Source organism: Tribolium madens, unplaced genomic scaffold, assembly GCF_015345945.1.
Source record: "Tribolium madens isolate multiple individuals breed KSU strain unplaced genomic scaffold, Tmad_KSU_1.1 Scaffold_7;HRSCAF=85;Tcas5.2_LG10, whole genome shotgun sequence".
NCBI lineage: Eukaryota > Metazoa > Arthropoda > Insecta > Coleoptera > Tenebrionidae > Tribolium > Tribolium madens.
The window spans coordinates 4,124,184-4,145,353 of record NW_025401050.1 but is presented as its reverse complement, the minus strand read 5'-3'; the positions used below and the strand labels follow the sequence as shown (position 1 = coordinate 4,145,353).

Sequence of the window (21,170 nt, the reverse complement as noted above, 5' to 3'; positions counted from 1 at the left end):
TCGCAATTTATAACTATCTAGGGGATTAGAATCTTTTGATTCATCCGAAAAACGAGTAAACTCGACGACGATTTTTATAACTGAATAATTTCCTGCAATTTATTACAAAACATGGTACAAATAACAAGTGTTTTATTTTGTCCATTGCTGGGTCAATCCAGGTCAGTAATTTTGGGAGTAGGAATGTCTAGACCCGTTAAAATCTCGTATCGATATTTTTTCGCCCCCATGATATCTTTTGTACTCCTACGGTCGTTCTAAAGCAATAAAACAGTTTAGTGGATTCAGTGGGTTGATATCACACACGTCACAGTTTCTATTGTGACCAACTTGAAGTTATAATTATATGAATCACTTAATTTCGAACCCATTTTTGGTAGAAAAATTATAGATAAATATGGTAGTCTCCACTTACGCTTGTTATGTGGGTGTTTGGTGATTTTACGAATCTTAATTTCAAGTACTTTTGATTACTTTATTCACTTTTTTAACAAAGATTTTATCGAAAACTTTATTTCAGTTTTAAATGAGAATCGCGAAAACACATTGATTGATTAATATTTATAAAATTTCCAAGCGAGTTAATTTAAGAATGCAGGAGGATTAATAGCAAAGTCAAAACTTAAAAATAAATTCAGGGTGTTATACATGAATACAACACCAATCATTTTAAAAATAAAAATAGATAAGCGGAAAAGAGGCATTTAATGTTTCTCCGAAATGTGACAGTGTATGTAGATTTAATCATTTTAACGAAAGAGTTTATTTTTACAATTATATTTGTTTTTCGAGTCTTTCTTTTATCTATTACGTGAAAGGTTTTGCTGAACGCTGATACATTTATATTAGGTTTGTTTATCCTTTTATCCCAACCTCGATCTGTATACAATTTGGTTTATAACAAGAATTTTACCAAAATGACCTTTTTTCAATCGCAATAAATCAAATTTCTTGTTTTATAAATTCTTCATTTTATTAAAGTTTGCTGTCATTAAAGTGAACAATTTAACTCTGTGAATCTTAAGTGTAAGAGATATCTTAATCTAAATAAAAATTTTGTTCAAAAAATTTAACGTTACATTAACTGTGTTATTTTCAAGTAGAATAAGTCACAAAATTTGATTTTTTTTTAATTTAAATAATTATAAAAAAAAACATACAAGATCATCAGTATCGTCAAATACATAAAACCATGTGTAATGTCAAAACATAAACGTAATTTTTTTTTGACAGATATAGAATTTTTTGAACTTTTTTTTCATATTCCTGGTATCTTATCTTACTTGAAATTTTTCTCTTGGGTGCGAGTGCGAGACACCCTGTATTTCAAAAATAAAAAACTAGAAGCAACTTCTATAAAAAAAAAGAATATAAAAAATAGTGTAGGATAGATAAGCACATTTGCGTCAAATTATCCGACTATTCAGTAAATTATTTGTAGATTTATAAAAAGGAAAAAATTGAAACACATAGAATAAAAAATAATAAAATTTGAAAAAACATATACTTTAGTGATGATGTAACTTACTTGTTGTAACTACAGTTAGTGGACAAAAAAACTGGGACAATCAGAATTTGCTCAATGTGTACCAAACTTTTGAATTGTCACCCAAAATAAAAATTGACCGCAATTTAAAAATGATCGTTGAAGCTCTTTGAAGTCTTTGAACCTAAAGAGATGCTATATCACTTGTGTTATTTATAAAACCCTTGTTAATGTAGACAGCAATAAAAAACTGAACTCCAACTTGATGTTTGTGACAATATAACCTTATTTGTAAACCACCGACTGTACTTATTATTACCACCTTTTTTCTATAATGTGAAAATGGCAACGTAAGAGTAGGCGCTGATTAAAGTCCTTCAGATGGCAGTCCTGTTTTTTGACATCAAATGTCAGCAGAAACTTTGACAAGTGTGCGTTTTATTCATTTTGAGTGAAATAATGTTCACTTTAGAGCAGAAAATTTTTAGTTGCAAGTTATTACAAAAATGCTGTACAAGACGAGAACGGTGAATGATCATTTTCACTTTCAGTTTGCGTGGAAAATTTCCGGCCCAGTGTTGCCAACTATAGAATATTAATCGTCACCTACTCTAATTTTTTTTTTTTTTTGATCGCACGGTACTATAATGTGTAAAACTAAATGGCAGCATAAATAACTTTCCTTAAAAGAGATTAGGAAAAGCTGCAAAAAGGTGCGTACCATTACTCACTGCTCACGATAATCCTACTCTCCCCTAGGTGTTGCAACTTTGTTCAAAATGAAATATTTTTAGCAGTTTTGTAATTTAGAAGATAAGCTTTGAATTAATATTTCTCAAATCATGTTTTTTAAACTGCAAAACTTTGCTGACAGTAATTTACTGCGGCAGTGATTATGGCGGACTAATAAAATTTTAAGAATATGAGAAAAAAAATAAAATCTGTACTCCATTTTATGTTTTTCAAAATACTGAGAATACGGTTGAAGATACAAGAAAAATGTTAGAAAGAAAGTTGTAGAGAATAAAATTTTCTAGTAAGAAGTCCGCAAGACCATACCTCTATCTTTAATGGTTTAGGCCTCAAAGACGTTCAAAGCCGCTCAAGCGACGGATTCGTTTCATTTTTACTGATGATTCAGTGCCAGAGAAACACTTAAACCTAAATCGTTAAAGATAGAAATATGGCCTCGCAGACTTTTTTGTAGCAAATTTTATTCTCTACAATTTTGTTTCTCACATTTTTTTTGCATCTTTAACCGTATTCTCAGCGTTTTCAAAAATATTGGGCGGAACGCAAACTGATAATTTATTTTTAATACTGTTTTCGATATTTTTGAGAACGCTGCGAATACTGTTGAAGATACAAAAAAGTGTAAAAAACAAAATTGAAGAGAATAAAATTTGATACAAAAAAGTTCGCGAAAGCATATCTCTATCTTCGACCGTTTAGGTTTAAATTAATTTTTTGTCTCTTGACCACCCGTAAAAATGACGTATTCGTCACTTGAGCGTAAACCATTGGAGATAGAGGTATCTCTCACGGACTTTTTTCTTGAAAATCTTATTCTCTACAACTTTTTTTTTATATTTTAAGTATCCGTATTATTCCGGACAAAAAACCGGCAAAATATCCGTTCGCATAAGTAATAGATGTTTTTTTAACCCTGATAGAACTTTGAAATGTAAAAAATAACAGAAAACAGTAAAGTTTATTAAAAATTCATTTTTATTCAATAGGTTAATACTTGGCATTAACATTTGAAGATGATATTTCGCTGTGTGACCACTGGGGCTGTTTTTCATGAAACGTATTTAAATTTTTATTACATATATAAATAAAAAATTAATAACAGGAGTAAATGGTTACTTTATAATTTCAATCCTTATCCAAACGCTTAATTTTCAATTTGAAAAGGTTCATGCGCAGATTAGTTTTATTTTTTCGAAGCACAGTTATAAGGAAAGGAAAAAATAAAACAGTAAAAATGAAAATACAAAATCAAATTTAATTCAATATTTATAACGACAAAAACAAGAAATTATTCTAAGATATTTTTGGAACTTTTTAATATCGTTATCACATACTGCAAAGCAATGAATTTCATTCAATTTTTCATTCTATCAATGTTCACAACACATTCGAAATACAAATATAAATAATTATCTCAATTTCAATACACTTAATTTGAGCAATAATCGGCCTGTGTGAGTCGTTCTTCAAACGAGCGACTTACACTGTCTAATTACGCCCAAATTGGACCAGAGAATGGACGTACTAAAATTGAAATGGCTGTAGCCATAAAAACACAAGTTATTCTCAAGGATAACGAAAGAACTTAATACTCAAATATCACATTTGTTCATACAACACAAATCAGTCGTTAACTAACAATACTTCAGTTCTTCCAACTTTGGTATAAATCACAGTAATAGTATTTTCTCAAAATTTCTAAGAAAAAAAATTGGAATTTTTCCCTGAAATATCCTCATTAGCACTATTAACTCCCGCTAAGTTATAGTAGTTAAAGCTCATATTGTTTCCTAATGGCACTTGATGAGACACATCAGAGGTAGGTACAGTATTTAACTTGTAGAAATATTCATTATGTATCGCTTCATAACCATCAAAGTGGTGCATATTGTGGTAGATAAAGTCGGTTGATGGCTTCAAATTATACAGGGGAATCCCGTGAACGTCGCGTCTGCAAATTTTTGTTTTTGGAGGGTTTAAAACAGACTTTTGTCTCAGGACAGATTTTCGCAACCCCGGTATTAACCTAAAACGGTTTGTAAAAATTTGAAAATCAACTATTATGTAAAAATACATTTTGTGGTGGTTTTTATAGTGGTATTTAACGCCGTTAATATTTTTGTATCGCTTCTCACAGCCTTTCATATTACACCCAAATGGTTTCTTATGACTGTGATCTAGATTGAACAGTTTACTATTCCTAAAAAAACAACTTAAAAACTAATTTAAATTCCCAAAACCTTTACCACAAAATATGTGTGACTTGATCTTCAGTAGATTTCACTTCACTCTTGATCTTTTTTTCTTTAGGATTGAATCCTAAACCCAAATAATTGTTATTCAATGGCGTCACTATTTCAGAGACCCCGTCATCCTCCAATTCCTCAATTACAGCTTCATTTAATTCCTCCTCAATTTTATTAGGGGTGAATTGAGGTGGGGGATCATTAGGGCCGCTGAATTTAAGTACATAACTTAGAGGTAAACTCGCAGGTTTCTCCTCCTCTAATCGCTCAACAGTATGGGGGTCAAAATCTAAAAGACAAAGTTGGAAAGAATTCTCTGCGTTCGGGGCTTACCTATGTGGTCGCTCTCAATGTGGGTGATTAAATCAGCCAAATTGTGGAAGTTTTTACAGCAATTATTGTACGGACAAATGTTTTGGTAAAATAGTGCCATTTTTGGTCGTTTTATTTATTGTCAGGCATTTTTGAAATTAAGTCAAGTATCACTAGATTTGGGAGAGGAGCCTAACAAAAAAATAAAAAATGAGTAAATAAACAAAACAAAAAATGTGAATTATAAAACAAACATTTTGGTTGGTATTTGAATGGGTATTTGTCAGTGGTATTTGCTATTTGGGGTTATGATTCACTTTTTAGTTTTTTGACGTTTGACATGTATCGACAGGTAACGTATAACGACAATTAAATTACTTTGTATAAAAAACAAATTCAATAATTCTTACACTTATCATTACCATTACATTTTCAATAAAATGAAACAATTTTTTGCAACCGAAACAATAAAAAATTCAAAAAGTGCGCCACAAGTAATACGGTTGGTATTCCTGTTACCCCCACTTTCCTTTTCCGTCTGTGGTTGCTTTGTAGGTATGTTTCCAAACTTGTAATTCTTTAATTTCTAATTTTCTCTAACATCCACCACCAAATATAATTCAAATTACACAAATCCTGTTTTTGTCATCCCAAATAACCCCCCGTTGTAGGTATTTTTGCCGATATGTGCCCCCCATGTCCATTATTTTGTTTTTATCAACTTTGTGGTTATGTCAACAATTTGTTTCAGGCTGAACCTAAACCATGGGGGCCTACAAATACATTCAAGAATTGTATCGTAAGAAACAAAGTGATGTTCTTAGATTTTTATTAAGAGTACGCGTTTGGCAGTACCGCCAATTGACGAAATTGCACCGGGCCCCAAGACCTTCGCGTCCTGACAAGGCCCGCAGATTGGGGTACAGGGCCAAACAAGGTAAGTGAACACTGTGCAAAATGAGCAAATTTTAACGTAGTTGAAGGTTTTGTTATTTTCCGTATTCGTGTTCGTCGTGGGGGTCGCAAGCGTCCAGTCCCTAAAGGTGCCACTTACGGTAAACCTAAAAGCCATGGAGTTAACCAACTTAAACCCGTACGCAACTTGCAAGCCATCGCTGAGGTTTGTTGGTTCAATGTTAGATTTTTGGGGGTTTTAACAGTTTTTTGTAGGAAAGGGTAGGAAGACGCTGTGGTGGTCTCCGCGTTTTGAACTCCTATTGGGTGGCACAAGACTCTTCATACAAATACTATGAAGTCATTTTAGTTGACCCATCTCATAAGGTAATTGTTCATTTTATTAGTTTCTTCAATGATTATAGCATTATGTGATGATTGGAACATGCACCACTCTTATTTAAAGTGTGAAGAGAATATTCCTTAAATTGCTGACTCAAATTATTTAATATTAATTTTGTTATAAGGTAATACAGTTTTTGTAATTTTTTCGTGTTATTTTGCAGGCTATTCGTCGTGATCCTAAAGTAAACTGGATAGTTAATTCGGTTCACAAACATCGTGAACTTCGCGGGAAAACATCAGCTGGACGTTCCTCTAGAGGTATTGGAAAAGGACACAGGTATTCACAAACCAAGGGCGGTTCCAGGAGGGCTGCCTGGCTCAGGAGGAACTCTTTGCAATTACGCAGAAAGCGTTAACTTATGTAAATTTATACATTTTGTTTTGATAACAATAACAAGTCTGAAGAAGGCAATTTTGTGTTATTATTTAACCTCTTAAATCAATAAAAATATTAAAATTAATGAAGTAATTGTATCTTAAAAATTATTTAATAATTGATATAGGCAACCAAATATACATCAGAGTTTATGTGTTGCATAATGCTAACTGTTATTTAGTGTTATTTTTATCAATTTCACTGTTATTAATGCTTTTCTATATCATTTCATTCAGGGAGCAAAAAGAGGTTGCATTTTTTTTAAACTACGTTTTATTTTTCTCCACAATGCCCTTGGTACTGTTGTAGGTGTCGCCACCATCACTACAACATAGATTAATTTATGTTGTCAGCCTGCATTCCAGCTGGACATTGTTCTAGTAAACGTCAAGCGCCAAGGTTAACAATTTTCGAGTTTACACAAAATTTGTCGTTTGTATAAAATCCAGTGACAGAAGTTGTGACCAGTTTTTTGAAATCTATTGCTTTCCGTATTATAACAAAAAAAAATAATGGACCCTGAAAGTGATTAAATAAATTGCCACCATGAAAAGTTTATTAGTGCTAGAAGGACCAGTGTTAACAAATAGGTGAAAGAAATGGATGAATATGACGAAGATGAGCCCAATTTTGAAGAACAGGAATTCCACAACAACGTTCGTGAACAAATCGTGAGTATTTGTAGAAAGTTTCATTGAAAAACTTCGCGGTTAAGTCTCCAATGGGATTCCAGCACGTATTTGGGGGGCGCGGAACTAGAAATAGATGTTTTTGCAACAGGAACGATTTAAACAATTTATTGGAGGAACTCCAGGTAGCTAAAAACGTATACAGATTGAATTACACCTATAATTAATTAACTGTAAAAGTACCGAAAATATTGATTTACAGTTATGTCAATAGGTTTTAGGAGTTTTGTCCATTCAAACACATCGTTAAGTGCAATTAATTATCTTGCTTAAATGTATTAAACATTATTGAATTTGCCTGTTTGTAGAGCGTAGGCTTTTTACCTACTTTTTTGTACTCTAGTTTTCCAGAAAATTTTACAAAATTCTTACCAGAAATCAGAATTATTTACTTTTACAAAAGAAATAAAGTAAAAAAATTACATTTTAATTAAAACATTTAAAATTGAGAACTCAAAGCCAGAAAATTGATAGATAAAATAAATTAATAAAAATCATTTTTCATTATTTGGTGAAATTTTCATCTGTATTATACAGAGTGGTTATAAATGATTTTCATCTAGCCAGCTGTGAATTTTCCATGTAAAACAAAAAATGCCGCTTTACGAAAATAGGGGTATCTATTTGTTGTAACTCAAAATTAAAAAATCGCCGTTTACTAAGCGTCCACTTCGAAAATAGACTTCAATTATAAACTTGTTTTCTTCCAAAGTATACATTATTATCAATTATTATTTGAAATTAGTTGAAACAATAAAAATTTAATTAATAACAATTTATTATTAATTAATAAGTGACACTAATGACAGTTACATGCAAAAAAATCCAAAGCTGGCTAGATGAAAATCATTTATAACCACTCTGTATATATACTCCCATATTGTTTTTTTTTTGTTTTTGTGAGTTATTGCTACATAATAGGTGTACTGAGTATGTTTACTACTTGAATTAAAGTTAATCGAAATGACCTACAGATTATTTACTTTACTAGTTATGTTAAAAATAAGGAACAATGTTAGAGTTTTTTCAATTTGTTTCAGAAATTGGGTGTTTTTTATTCAATAATTAATTAAACAATATGTTATTGTTTTTAATTATTATTTGATTTACATAAATAAAATCTTTCATTGAATTGAAGTTTTTAACTACAATTCAAAATGAATAGTTTCACATNATATTTATTATATTTAAAATATTTAATACCTTAATTATTTATTTTCTGTATTTTCAATCTCTACCTATTGTACTCTGACAACAATAAACATTATTATTAAAATTGCCCTTTCTTCAATTTTTAGTTTATTTTTTTAAATATTTTTAAATTTTAATTTAATAGAATATCACATTCAAATTATATGTTGCGTTGCTGACCGAATTCAGCAATCATTAGCAATTATTCAAGGTTCTTGGAGATACCAATCTCTTTAATAATCTCATTGTCAGACATATTTTTCAAACTATTCGTCTGACTAAATCCGGTAATTTATTATGTATTTTATTTACACTCGTGTTGAATTTTTATCATCTTGTTATCAGTTTTAATAATGTAAATTTAAAGTAAACTTATTGTTTTATTAGTAAAGTAAATGTAGCAGAAATGTACACAGTGGCTTCGCTATCAGAAACGTGAAGATTTTATTTGTTGGAGATTATCATTGTTCTTCGAAAAATTCTAATTAGTTGTCTTAGCATTCCATGCACGTGTATTACTACGAAAAAATACACATATTTAACATTTATTTACTAGAATTTTTTGCGTTGTACGAGGATGAGATATTTGAATGAAATCTCACAAACTTAGAAAAAATGTCGTTTACACTAAGTTTCTCTTGTAGTTAACGAAGAAAGTCGACATTAAAATGTGACGATAAAATTCTTGATTAATGTAGGCATACATCCGTGTAAAAATAGTCATAACAGGATTGTTTTTTAAATAAGACTTTTAATAAAACGATAACCGCAATATCTTGTTTCTAGAGTTCTGTAGCTTGTGTTTGTCACATTGTAGCTTAAAATAACATTTCTTTGTTTATCTATAGAATCACATATGGTCTGAAATGTTTTAATTGGATTTTAACTATCGTTGAGTTTTATTCAACTTTTTTGTGAAAAAAAAGAAATATTTAAAATTGGATTTTTGTAATTATTATTATGTGTCAGGTGTCTTAAAAAGGCCGAATAGGGATTTAAGGGTACTATGCTAAATGCAGAAAAATGTGAACTTGGTATGTAGTCTAAAAAAAATTACATACGGAAGACAAAAGAAATTAAAAAAGAAAGTCGATCAGTCCAAGGATTTTTTTCATAAATGTCCGCCAAAGAAATATGATTTTTTTTTGTACTTGTAGCTAATCAATTTTGAAGTTTTCTCACAAGGATTACAAAATAAAACAATGCAAAACTTTGAATTGCAGTTCAAATACCTTACTTGTGGGAAAATTTGCAAATTTCAAGTAGGTTGCGATAAAGAGTATAGAATTTTACATAAGCTTTTAAACGGAAGCGATAAAATAACGATAAAGTAGATAAGTAGGTGTGGAAGATAACAAAAAATTATTTTTATTACACTTTAACCTTGACTGGTAATAACCATACAATGTGATTTTTTGGTGACAAAATTAAATTAATGAGAATTAATCTCGCCTAAGATATCAACACTTAACAATTTTTGGAAGGGTGGTAATTCAACTTCATCTTCTATTGAAGGTTTAAATTTTTTTGTAATGACGATTTTTGTAAATATTCACATTTACGTACTGAAAATAAAAATTAAACGTAATGAGTGAATTTGACATTTGTTGGTGTCTATACAAGGTGCGTCAGAACTCGCGCCCCAAAGGAAAATGGGATACCAGGAACATGGAAAAAATGTTTAAAAAAATATCTATAAAAATTTCGAAGGTATGAAAGTTTGAATTTCGCACTTTGACTCTGTGTTGGAAAAATAATTTTCTAAGTTTTTTTGCTACAGGCTATTAGAAGAGGAAACAAAGAGCAAATGGCAGCGTTGCCAATTTGTGTTATTTTTAAACATTAATATTTTCAAAGCCACGAGGTCTAAAAAAATATAAAAGCAAATTTGCGATTCTTTTAACGTTTTCTGTCACCCGTATAAGCAGTTGTCCTACTTTTTTGAATAATCGTGTATAATTTAAGGATTTTAGTAAGATTAAGTTTTGGGATATTAGAAGGTATTAATTAATAAATTAGTTTATTTTTATAATATTTATTATAATTTTTATTATCATTATACATACATATTTCCTCGGAGAGCCATTTTGTCATATACAATAAAATATTACAAGAATAATAATGTGCATTTAAGTAGGTAAGATTTGATGAACCAATAAGACGCTTAAGCGAGATAATAAAAATACAGGGTGCGCCAGAACTCGCGCCCCAGAGAAAAATGCCATATAAGGTGTGATACCAGGAACCTGGAAAAAATGTTAAAAAAATCTTATCTGTAAAAATTTCGAAGTTACGAGGGTTTAAAGTTTGCACTTTGACTCTATTTATTACTGTTTAAAAAATAATTTTCCAAATGTTTTTGCTATAGACTCTTGAAAAAAGAAACAATGAAGCTGTATCCTAAATTGTTACTCTGTTCAATGTTATTTGTGGCTTTTATTGGCAAAATTTTTGTTCCTTTATTGTAAAAAAAAACATATACAAGATCATCAGTATCATTAAATACATATTAAAAAAATGTCAAATGTCAAAAAATAAGAATTTTTTAAACATTTTTTTCATGTTCATGTTTCATTTTCGTATTACTACTTTTTATCATGTTTTATCATTTATAAATGTTGATTGAAGCTTTTATACTTGGTGCATTAATTTCAGGTTGACAACGTCAAGGTTTTTTATTTAAACTCTTATCTCTTCGTTGTTATCTTAATAAATAATTAAAAATGCATTGTGGTCACTCTGTATACACGTCACGCAAGCATAACGATAACAAACTCGTGCTGATAAAAACACAATTCTAATTTCAAATAAACGAGGCGTAAAAAAAATCGATTTTTTTTTAATGAAACAGTTTCAGATAAAAATAAAAAGGAGTTTTTACAGTGCACACCGGGTTTTAATTGAATTAATTTGACATTCCTTTTAAAATTTGACGCTCCCTATTTAACAACAATTTAAATTACATCATTGTCGTTTTTTCTAATTCTCATCGGCGATGCGGAAACGATCGTTGGACATTAAAATCGTTTAAAACAATAATAATTTATTCTGGGGAATAAAGACGTCATAAATTTGTTATTTATAGTAGATGAACTATAATGAACTCTAATTTCGCAATTTGCTGACACAGTTTTTACGCTCGTGTGTCGATCAAATTCACAAAATTTAGCTTTACGATAAAAATTTAATACTTTTAATTTATTATTTTACTATTTTTTGTTTCAGATCTTTTTGTTGCTGTTCCTTCTCCTCTACCTTCTGAGTTTCGCTCTTTTGGGACGTTTCAAACGAAAAGGCCGCGAAGACTACTACAGCACCGATGAAGACGAGGTCACAGTCTATCGTATAAGCACTTGGTTGTGCACATTCTCATTAGCAGTATCAATCGGTGCCGTTCTTCTTTTACCAATTTCTATAATTTCGAACGAAGTGCTTATTATCTACCCCAACAGCTATTACATCAAATGGTTAAACAGTTCTCTTATTCAAGGATTATGGAATTATATTTTTTTATTTTCGAATTTATCACTTTTCGTTCTTTTACCATTTGCTTATTTATTTACTGAATCGGAAGGATTTTTCGGACATCGCAAAGGATTGATGGCCAGAGTTTACGAAACTTTTACAGTTCTAGGGCTTTTAGGATTGGTGGTGTTGGGTATGACGTATGTCATATCGGCACTTATTGATAAAGATAAGTCGAGTTTTCAGACTTTACTCAGTAAGTATTTGGGGGAATAACAATACTTTTTATATAGTTATGTGAAGAGATTAGCTCGAAATAGTTAATAAAAAATAAAAATATGTTGTACAACGTGAGTCAGTAAAGCCTCGAACGATGCTGATTTTATTATTAAAAGAAATAAATTGTTTTCTTGTATTGTTAAAGTTGTATTCACTAAAATTATTATTTTTAATTATATGAGAGGAACACTGGTATCTTTTTTTTCCTCTTTCTTTCTATTAACAACTACCAACACATTTTTTTCAATGCCAACTACTGTAGATTTCGATTACAACGTTGCCAAGTTTAAACTTTAACTTTTTGATAAACTACTTTGTTATTTAGTGTTTTATCATCTTTTATTTTTTGTTCATCATTTTTTAATACACATGTTTTTCTAGAGACTTCATAATTTTTAAAATGTTTTATATGATAATAATTAATAAAATAATAAGTAATAATAAAAAAATTACATGAAAATTTACATGTAGTAAATAGGGCGTGAAACAACGTATTTTTCCGCTTTTTAAAGATGGAAGTGCTTGAGCGTTATATTATTATTATGAAAACAAAAAAAAAAATATGTATTGTGACTTTTTGAAATGGAAATAAATTAAAAAAATCTGTTTAATATTTTTATAATTCATTAGGTAAACTTGACATTTGAAACTTCGAAACTTCAAGATTGTAATACTTATACAGGGTTTTTCATTTCAGCTCCCGTCTTCTGTAGCTCAGTTATTACTTCATTTGGAATTTTGCTATTTTGTAAACTTTATTTATATTCTAGAATGCCTTTTTACTTACTTTTTTTCAAATTGGTTCAGGTATTACTATAAGAAAATGAAAACCAAAAAAATCAGTTTTGCATCTTTAGTTTTAAAAATTAATAAAAAATATAAATAGCCCCTCCTTAATAACATCAATACTGATGCTTATTAAATAAATTCTAACGGTCTTGTAATCAAGTTTAATGACGTCATAACGTCACATTTTTTAAAAAACATTTTGTATAATCAAAAATATTTTCCTGAAATGCGCTTTCGAATATAAATAAAATTTTCAAATTCCAACTTAAGTAGTAACTGAGTGACAGGAGTAGGAGCTGAGATGAAGAACGACCCTGTATAAACTGCATATTGAAAAAAAAAAAAACTTATAATATTTGTTCTAGAATATAAAAATATAAAAGGAGACGGTGTCACATAAAAATAGTGTTACGTTCGTTGCACAATTTGGTCATTTTTAGGTATCACCCTGTATACCAAAAACACATGTAAATTATGCCGGGTGAATAAAAAGTATGGAACCAAGGGTTTTTTACCTAAACTAATTACTTTACGAGTACTTATACTATAAAAATGTGATCGTTTTTTAAGAATAAAATTTTTCGAGTTTAACAAAAAAAAAATTTTTAATGGCAACCTACTATAACATCTTTTATAATTAAAGACTGAACTAAAAATGACCTCTAATTGAGTAAATAAAATTGCTTTTTGTAGAGTAGTTTTTTTAATAAATTCTTAAAGTTGCCTTCCGAGCTCATCACGAAGATTTTCCGAACTTAACCGATGTGGTATGTGCAACTTTAAAATTATTACAAAAAATTACTGGTGAAAGAACATTTTTTTAGAGGTCACTTTTAGATCATAATTTTTAATTAAAAAAAATGTCATGGTGGGTTGCAATAAAATTTTTTTTCAAAACTCGAAAACTAAAAGAAATATCGAAAAATCTTTTTCTTGAAAAACGATCACATTTATTTTAATAAGCACTTTAAACAGCACCAATTATTTTTTTCGTGAAGTAAGTAGTTTAAGCAGAAAATGTTTTGTTCCATACTTTTTGTTCTCCCGGTATAAGAACGGACAAAGACATGTTTAGTAAACGCTCTAAATTTAACTGTTTTATTGTTAACACGACATATTCTAAAAGAATCTAATCTTTCAAAATTACTACATTCGATACTTAAAAAAATGTTTTGAGCACTTAGCACAAAATAAAAATGTAGATGTAGTTTTGGTAAAAAGTATTTTTGTAATGTAATAGGTACATATCTCGTGGATTTGCAAAACTAGTAGTTTAGGAAGCCATCTGTGCTTTTATTCTCACAATAAACATTTTTTAATTGCAGATTTGTGGAGCTACTACTTACCGTTTTTATACTCGTGCATATCATTCCTGGGCGTTTTGATGCTTTTAGGTAACAACGTGCTCAAAAATCCTTAAAACAAATTAATTTTCTTACATTTTTTTCAGTATGCACACCTTTGGGCTTCGTGCGACTTTTTGACGTCGTCAGTCAGTTCCTAATAAAACCTAAATTTTTGCGCGATATTAACGAGGAATACTACGCTTGTGCTTTAGAAGAAGAGTGTTTGAGGCGAAGACTGAAACATGTACAAACCACTGGCAAGTATTACGTCAGTCCGGCCCCCATGTCGATAGGTCTAAACGGCCCTTTCCACGATGACGATTACAAACTTCCTGATAATTTATTACGGCTACGAAACGGGGAATTACAATCGGGACTCGGCTCACGCCTTGTCGAAGTCGAAACAAGGAGAAAGATGTTAGGTTGGTAAGAAAAAACTGTATGTAACACGTGTGTAATTTTGTTTGTAGATAAGCAAAGGCATACGTCGTTTCTGCGCCGAAACGTCTTACATCCAATAGCGATGATACTTTTGATCGGTTTGACAGTAATTGCAGTACTGTTGGTTGTACAAAACACGCTTTCTTTGCTTATTGGGATTAAAGCGTTGCCTCTTAGTTCAAAGGTACTTTTTTCGGTGAAATTATCACATTTAATAGGATTTTCTTCCAGCAATTCACGTTAGGCGTCAGCTCTTTGTCCAAGTTGGGTCCCTTTGGGGCAGCATTGGAGATTGTATTAATTTTATACTTAATTGCAACTTCTTCGATAGGTCTTTATACAGCTCCTGTGATGTCTCGGATTCGGCCGAGGCCTAAAAGTACGCCATTTTGTTTAATTATAGGCAATTGTGCTGTTGTATTGATTCTCAGTTCGGCTTTGCCTCTACTATCAAAGATTTTGGGTAAGTTGAAGGTGCATTAAAGCGTTTTTACGTGAATTTTTGCTCCAGGTATCACAAATTTTGACCTATTGGGCGATTTCGGCAGCATCGAGTGGCTTGGAAACTTCCAAATTGTACTACTTTACAACTTGTCTTTCGCAGCAGCTTCGACTTTATGCGTAGTCAATAAATTCACAGCGAAAGTGCGAAGAGAACTGTATGCCCGGTTAGTTGAAAACTACATGTATTTGATTAACTGTGTTACATTTCTCAACTAACCAGAGTTTTGTATAAGACTGATTTTATATATTTCTTTTTTAATTCCACACTAAAACGCTTATCACTAAAACCATTCATTCATCATAATCATGTTGGTGTAAGGTGGCGATGACTTACCGGACTTATTTATAAACAGAATTTCGATTTTTCTGGGAGTATGTGAACCACCTGTTTCCGTCCCAAATACACCAAGGCCTTCAGTGGTCAAGTTTGCATAGAGAATTATCAACTTGTTCTGTGATTAGTAGAATAGATTTTCTCGAACTGAAAGGCTGAGTTAAGTACAGTGCGTGACTTGAGGCGGGGGTTTACTGCACAAGGTCAGATGCTTTTCTAGTCGTAAGTTTATTAGTTGTTTCACTTGTTATATATTCATTGCCTTATTTATGTATTACTTCTAGGGATTTTATCAAATATATTAATTTATATCTAAAGGAGTCTCTTATTTTGCCCTAGCCAATTGCAGAACGACTCAGATACAAAGTTTCAGCCGAGATACAGCATCCAAATAATTATTATTTATACAAGGTCGAACGGAAATAACTGTCAAAGGACTGATTTTTATTTATTTTAATAAACAACAGTCATGCTCATAAATATAATTATATTTAGTTGGTCACAAATACGTAAGTATACAGTCCTCGGACTTTTATTCACCGTTTTGCATCTTGATTTTTTTTGAAAATTGGTGTTTCAATAGTTTATTAAGAAAACAAGTTTCATAAGACCAGTCTTGAAGCACAAATTCAAGTTTAAAAAACGAATGGCGTAGCCACAAATTAGTACTTCAAGGTTTTATGAAACGAGTTTTTTATACTCTTTTTTTGTGATTTGCCCTCTTTATACCGTTTTTAAACAAAAATTTTGACTTTGGTCGATTTAGAGGTTGCTGTGACGTTTAGTAATTGTCTTAATTTTAAGTCAAAATTTAATGTAGTCACCGTTTAACTATTAAATTAAGACATATGTCTATTAGAGAATCAAAATGGAGGTAAATTACAAAACACGTTTTCTGGTCAGATTGTCTAATAACAATTTGTAAAGTTTGTTGCCAATTGTCAAAATGTCAAAATTTCTTGAAAGATCTTTTGATTGTAGAAGTCTAATGCATCTTTAACTTAAGGGCTGATTCACACAAAAAGTGTCAATAATGTCATTCAGAACCAATTTAATCACATCAATAATGACAAAAATCCGATCAAAAATTTTTATGTTTGCTACCCTATGTTAATTGAGTTGTTGATTTTTATTATTTTTTGCTATCTGGGATGTGGGGTACACATTTATTTGAAAAAATAATTTGTAGTAAAGTTTGAGTTTTGGATTGTTTGAATTTTTGCATGGTTGCCACCTTAAAATGATCCTTTTCAACGACTATTTCGATGCACATTAATACGAAAACGAGTATACCACGTTATATGGAACAGATAATAGAGCTTAGTAAAGTAATTATGCTGAAAAAATATAGTAAAAGAAAGACACGATTAAAATACTAATAAGCAAAAGAGTAATTCATGAGAAAAATAACAATGAGAGTTATACATACACAAGGTTGCCAATCATGAATTTGAAATTTACTGTTGACAATTGTTTATTAAATAAAACAAACTTTACCTACTTGAGCCGTCTGTAAGATTACTTAAGTCATCGACTGATACGTAAATTGACAAAGCAAAGCTGCAGATTTATTGATTTTGTGAAAATTTGTTGGTAAATTTGTTGTAACATGACAGAAGCTTAAGCTTTTGTTAGAACTTATCACTTTCTTCTCAATTTTTTTACATTAAGCGTTGTTTGTCGTTAGATGTTTTATTTTTTTAAAGTGAATTTAGAATATAAAGGAAATATTTCAAATTTGTAAATAATCAGCTTGACCAACCTTCCTGTAGCACCAACACGTGCAGTCGAAAGTCCCCAACTTAAAGTGACAGAGCAATCATTAGCAATGTCGTAAAATCTTCAAGTCTCAATTAAAAACAAACAAAATATTCGCCTTGAATTTTACGACAAAGTATTTCCAAGTTTTCTCGACGTTTCTCAATGTGGAACTCTATGTGCTAGAGTCTTTGCGTAACTTTTTTGTATCTTTTATTTTTCTAGTGTTTTAGCGTTTATTTATTTAAACAAGAAAATTCTATGAGCTCTTCAGACCAACCATCAGACCAAGACGACGCTTCAAGGTACCACCCCCTTTATCTGTATTTTTCCCGATTGATTTTGAGGTTATGTTCGTAATGTCAAACTTGAATGTCATTCGAATCCAGTTCCTTTGTGCCCCCATAAACCGATTGAAATGCTTGCAGGATAAACCAAGAGGCTTCGTCTAGTAGCAACAACGAAACCTCCACCCCTGACAATAAGGAGGACGAGATGAAACGTGCTGCTGCCCGAAAGCTGATTGAACGATATTTTTACCAATTGACCGACGGTTGTGGGAACCCCGCGTGCAAGAACAAATACTGCGCCTCGAGCGGGCAGGTAAGCCCCTCGCATGCTTAAAAAACAACCCCAAAAGCGGAGTTTCAGCTCAAACCCCTCACACCAGACGAGGCAGCTGCACAAGCCATTCAACTCTTCTCTCAGGAAGCGATTTTGTGCGAGAGACACCCCAATAAAATCCCGAGGACTAACAACAAAATGCTTTCGTCGGATTCAGACGAGTCGATCAATCGCAAAAACGACGTGACACCAAATAATGAGATTTTGGCCGGGAATGAAAGTTATATTAAACTCAACACAACTAATAACTCGACTAGTTACCTGACGGAACAAATGCTCTATGACATTATCGACGAGTGTGAGTCGACTGAATGTTATTTAAGTCTCATCCGGAAGTTGGGCGAAGTCTTCAGTAGCATAGAAAACCTCTCTCGGAGTTTTCAACAGACCGATAAAAGCCCCAATGAGACAAACCTCGACGAGACAGGCCTCAAGAAAGAGGACGTGAGGTCACTGGAGGGCGAGAAAGACAAAGACGAGGACTCCTCCGCGGACACCTCCGATGGGAGCATCCTCCCGGTGGACCTTCCCTCGGTTCGGCGCGCCTACTCGGCCCTTTTCAAGCTCAAAACTTCAATTTTTGAGCACTCGTTGGTCAACGCTTTGGTTACTTTAGCCGGGAACCTCCAGATGGAGCTGCCGACGCGAAAGGAGTGCGGAAATCAGGACGATGTCGTCAATGTATTATTGATAGTTTTCGAAATCCCGGCTTTGGGTTCCGGTGATTTTCTCGAGACGGCGCTGCCGGCCATCTGTAGGGCTTCCGAGTGGCTGCCGGTGGAAGTCCAGGCGAAATTGGCCCGGATTTGGTCGGGGACGGGACGTTCGAGTCTTAGGAACATTTTGGAGAATTTACAGCAGTTGGTGACACTGAGGGTGATCGTGACGCAGTTTCATAGGGATTTTTATGTACAGGACGAGAATGTTATCACGTCAGCGACGAAACTGATGAAGGTTGTTTACTCGATGTTCAATTGGTTTGATCTGATTGTTGTTTGTTTAGATTCTTTTTTATGCGAATATTTTGGCGGGCGTTTTGGAGTCGCCGGATTTGCGGAATGAAGAGTTGTCCATGTCGATGGATGACTCGTATGTCGCTATTAAGTTGAATAAAACCCAACCACCAGTTGATCCTTTAGGTGAGTTTTATCTGAAATCATTTCTTTTTTTCATATTAATGTGCATCAAGTAGGTCTATACTCGTTTTCACATTAATGTGCATCGAAGTAGTCGTTGAAAGGGATCATATACCTCATGTAGAAAAAAATAATTAAAATTAACAACGTAATTAACATAGAATAGCTAAAGACTTTTGTCATTATTGATATGATTAAATTTGTTCTGGATGACATTAATGACACTTTTTGTGTAAATCAACTTTTAAATTAAAGATTCAGTTAGGGTAAAAGAGTATAAATGCATTTTTAATTTAAAGACCGATTCAGTTTTTATTAATGCCATTCAGGACAAATTTATTTTATTATGTTGTTAATTTTAATTATTCTTTTCTTCCTGGGGTACACATTTATTTGAATAAAAAAATTTGGGGAAGATTCGCATGGTTGCCACCTTAAAATGACCCCTTGCAACGACTACTTCGATGCACGTTAATATCAAAATGAGTATAAATAATAGTGTTTTTTTTTTTGTTAAGCTGCCGAGTTGGGAGTGCACGTCTTAGACTGCCGCAAACCTTATTTACCGTTCTCTGAATTCTATAACGAGCCTTTGAGTGATGGCGTCGAAATGGATCGAGATTTTGCCAACTATAAGAGCGAACTTGGTTCGTATTTGACAATTATTTGGGGGTTTTTAACCAATTGGAATTTGTAGGGAAGTTTAGTTTTATGAATTATCCGTTTATCTTGACGCCGGCGACCAAGATGATGGGTTTATATTTTGATAATCGCATTCGGATGTATTCGGAAAGACGGATTAGTATTTTACAGTCGGTGACAGGACAACCTTCTAATCCTTATTTGAGGTTGAAGGTTAGGAGGGATCATATAATTGACGATGCTTTGGTTGAGGTGAGTTTAGTAGTCACTTAGGTGACGAAACGAGGTGTCAGTGTTGCCAGATCACAAAAATGAAATTCACCAGATCCAAGTTGAAAAAAATTGCTAAATTTACACCTATTTAAATTGATTTAAATCATTGCAATCATTTCGAAAGCTTCTTACGTCTTTTTTACATGAACTGAATGGTTAAATCCTAAAACCTAGGTAAAAATATAATATAAACAGGTGTTCCGTTTTTATTGTTACAAATTTAATCAGGTGATGGGATATTTAAGACAAAAGTTTCCTATAAACATGTAACGAAAAATGCTTGGTAAAGGAGCTGCACCCCCTGAAAGAGGGCTAATAGTTTTTTGCTAATATTTCAGAAACCATTTAAGATAAAATTACAAAATTTGGTACAGATGATCATCTGTATACACCTAAACGAATTCAAACATCAAATGTCAAAATTTCTAATCAGGGCTGTCCGAAACTGGGTAGGGTAAAAAAAATACCCTATCTATTTTGGCTCTAGTTTCTTTAGTTATGCATTTACCAAAATGGTGGTCACTTTGTACAACTCCTTTAGATTTAGGCAAATTCATTTAATTAATGTTATTATTGTTACTGTAATGTAATGTTAATTAGTTGAGGTTGATTAAAAAATATGAATTTCTTGCTTTTATTATTCTGTAAATTCTGATTTATTTGAATGTTGTATTGGTGTGTAACATAAATTTTAAATTAATTTTATTCAAAAACAATAAGTCGTATCGACACAATAGAGACTTTTCTGTGATAAACTATCAAACTTAAGATTTTGTTGCTGAAAGTACCGAGAAACTAAAGCCAAAATAAATAGAGTGTTTTTTTACCTAAAACTCCCACAGTTTCGTACGCCCCTGATTAAAAATTTCGACATTTGATGTTTGAATTCGTTTAGGTGTATAAAGATTATCATCTGTACCAAATTTGTAATTTTATCTTAAATGGTTTCTGAAATATTAGCAAAAACATATTAGCCCCCTTCCAGGGTTACCAAGCATTTTTCGATACATGTTTATAGGAAACTTTTGTCTTAGAATTGAATATCCTATCACCTGTTTAAATTTGTAACAATAAAAACGGAACACCCTGTATATTTTTTTCTTTATAAAAATTTAGTGATTTTTGACTCGGTAAAATCTCGCGGAGTTTTCAGCTTAAAAATCTGCTTAAACTATCGAAAAAGGAAAAAATGACATCATTTTTAAACAAAATTTTGCGAAATAATTG

General features: G+C 31.8%; 4 protein-coding genes across 5 annotated transcripts in view; 3 read left to right on the top strand and 1 right to left on the bottom strand.

The window, feature by feature from the left end:
- Window positions 1–3,543: 3,543 nt before the first annotated feature.
- Window positions 3,544–5,153, bottom strand: LOC123009566 (juxtaposed with another zinc finger protein 1). The gene is made up of 5 exons (XM_044405966.1): window positions 5,052–5,153; window positions 4,819–4,989; window positions 4,486–4,774; window positions 4,314–4,439; window positions 3,544–4,265 (listed from the first exon to the last, which is right to left on the bottom strand). Exons 2-5 carry the CDS (start codon window positions 4,916–4,918, stop codon window positions 3,938–3,940), a joined length of 843 nt encoding a protein of 280 aa, XP_044261901.1. The 5' UTR covers window positions 4,919–4,989; window positions 5,052–5,153; the 3' UTR covers window positions 3,544–3,937.
- A 145-nt stretch (window positions 5,154–5,298) lies between these two features.
- On the top strand, window positions 5,299–6,508 carry LOC123009567 (60S ribosomal protein L15). 2 transcript variants are annotated; one of them, XM_044405967.1, is made up of 5 exons: window positions 5,299–5,352; window positions 5,549–5,734; window positions 5,781–5,917; window positions 5,968–6,078; window positions 6,258–6,508. In XM_044405967.1, exons 2-5 carry the CDS (start codon window positions 5,563–5,565, stop codon window positions 6,450–6,452), a joined length of 615 nt encoding a protein of 204 aa, XP_044261902.1. In that variant the 5' UTR covers window positions 5,299–5,352; window positions 5,549–5,562; the 3' UTR covers window positions 6,453–6,508. The 2 variants fall into 2 exon arrangements, with proteins under 2 accessions (XP_044261902.1, XP_044261903.1); XM_044405968.1 differs by lacking the exon at window positions 5,299–5,352 and adding an exon at window positions 5,379–5,464.
- Window positions 6,509–6,830: 322 nt separating this feature from the next.
- LOC123009486 (protein Lilipod) lies at window positions 6,831–15,827 on the top strand. The gene is made up of 8 exons (XM_044405847.1): window positions 6,831–7,143; window positions 11,578–12,073; window positions 14,211–14,279; window positions 14,336–14,653; window positions 14,702–14,856; window positions 14,904–15,135; window positions 15,184–15,340; window positions 15,530–15,827. The coding sequence occupies exons 1-8, from the start codon at window positions 7,072–7,074 to the stop codon at window positions 15,609–15,611; spliced, it is 1,581 nt and encodes a 526-aa protein (XP_044261782.1). The 5' UTR covers window positions 6,831–7,071; the 3' UTR covers window positions 15,612–15,827.
- Window positions 15,828–17,311: 1,484 nt separating this feature from the next.
- Window positions 17,312–21,170, top strand: part of LOC123010307 (ubiquitin-protein ligase E3A) — a 6,320-nt gene continuing 2,461 nt past the window's right edge. Inside the window, exons 1-6 of the mRNA XM_044407084.1 lie at window positions 17,312–17,573; window positions 17,697–17,871; window positions 17,920–18,846; window positions 18,896–19,031; window positions 19,547–19,675; window positions 19,726–19,922. Of these exons, the coding sequence (XP_044263019.1) occupies window positions 17,530–17,573; window positions 17,697–17,871; window positions 17,920–18,846; window positions 18,896–19,031; window positions 19,547–19,675; window positions 19,726–19,922 (1,608 nt within the window). The 5' untranslated portion in view covers window positions 17,312–17,529. The remainder of the gene's footprint in view (window positions 17,574–17,696; window positions 17,872–17,919; window positions 18,847–18,895; window positions 19,032–19,546; window positions 19,676–19,725; window positions 19,923–21,170) is intronic.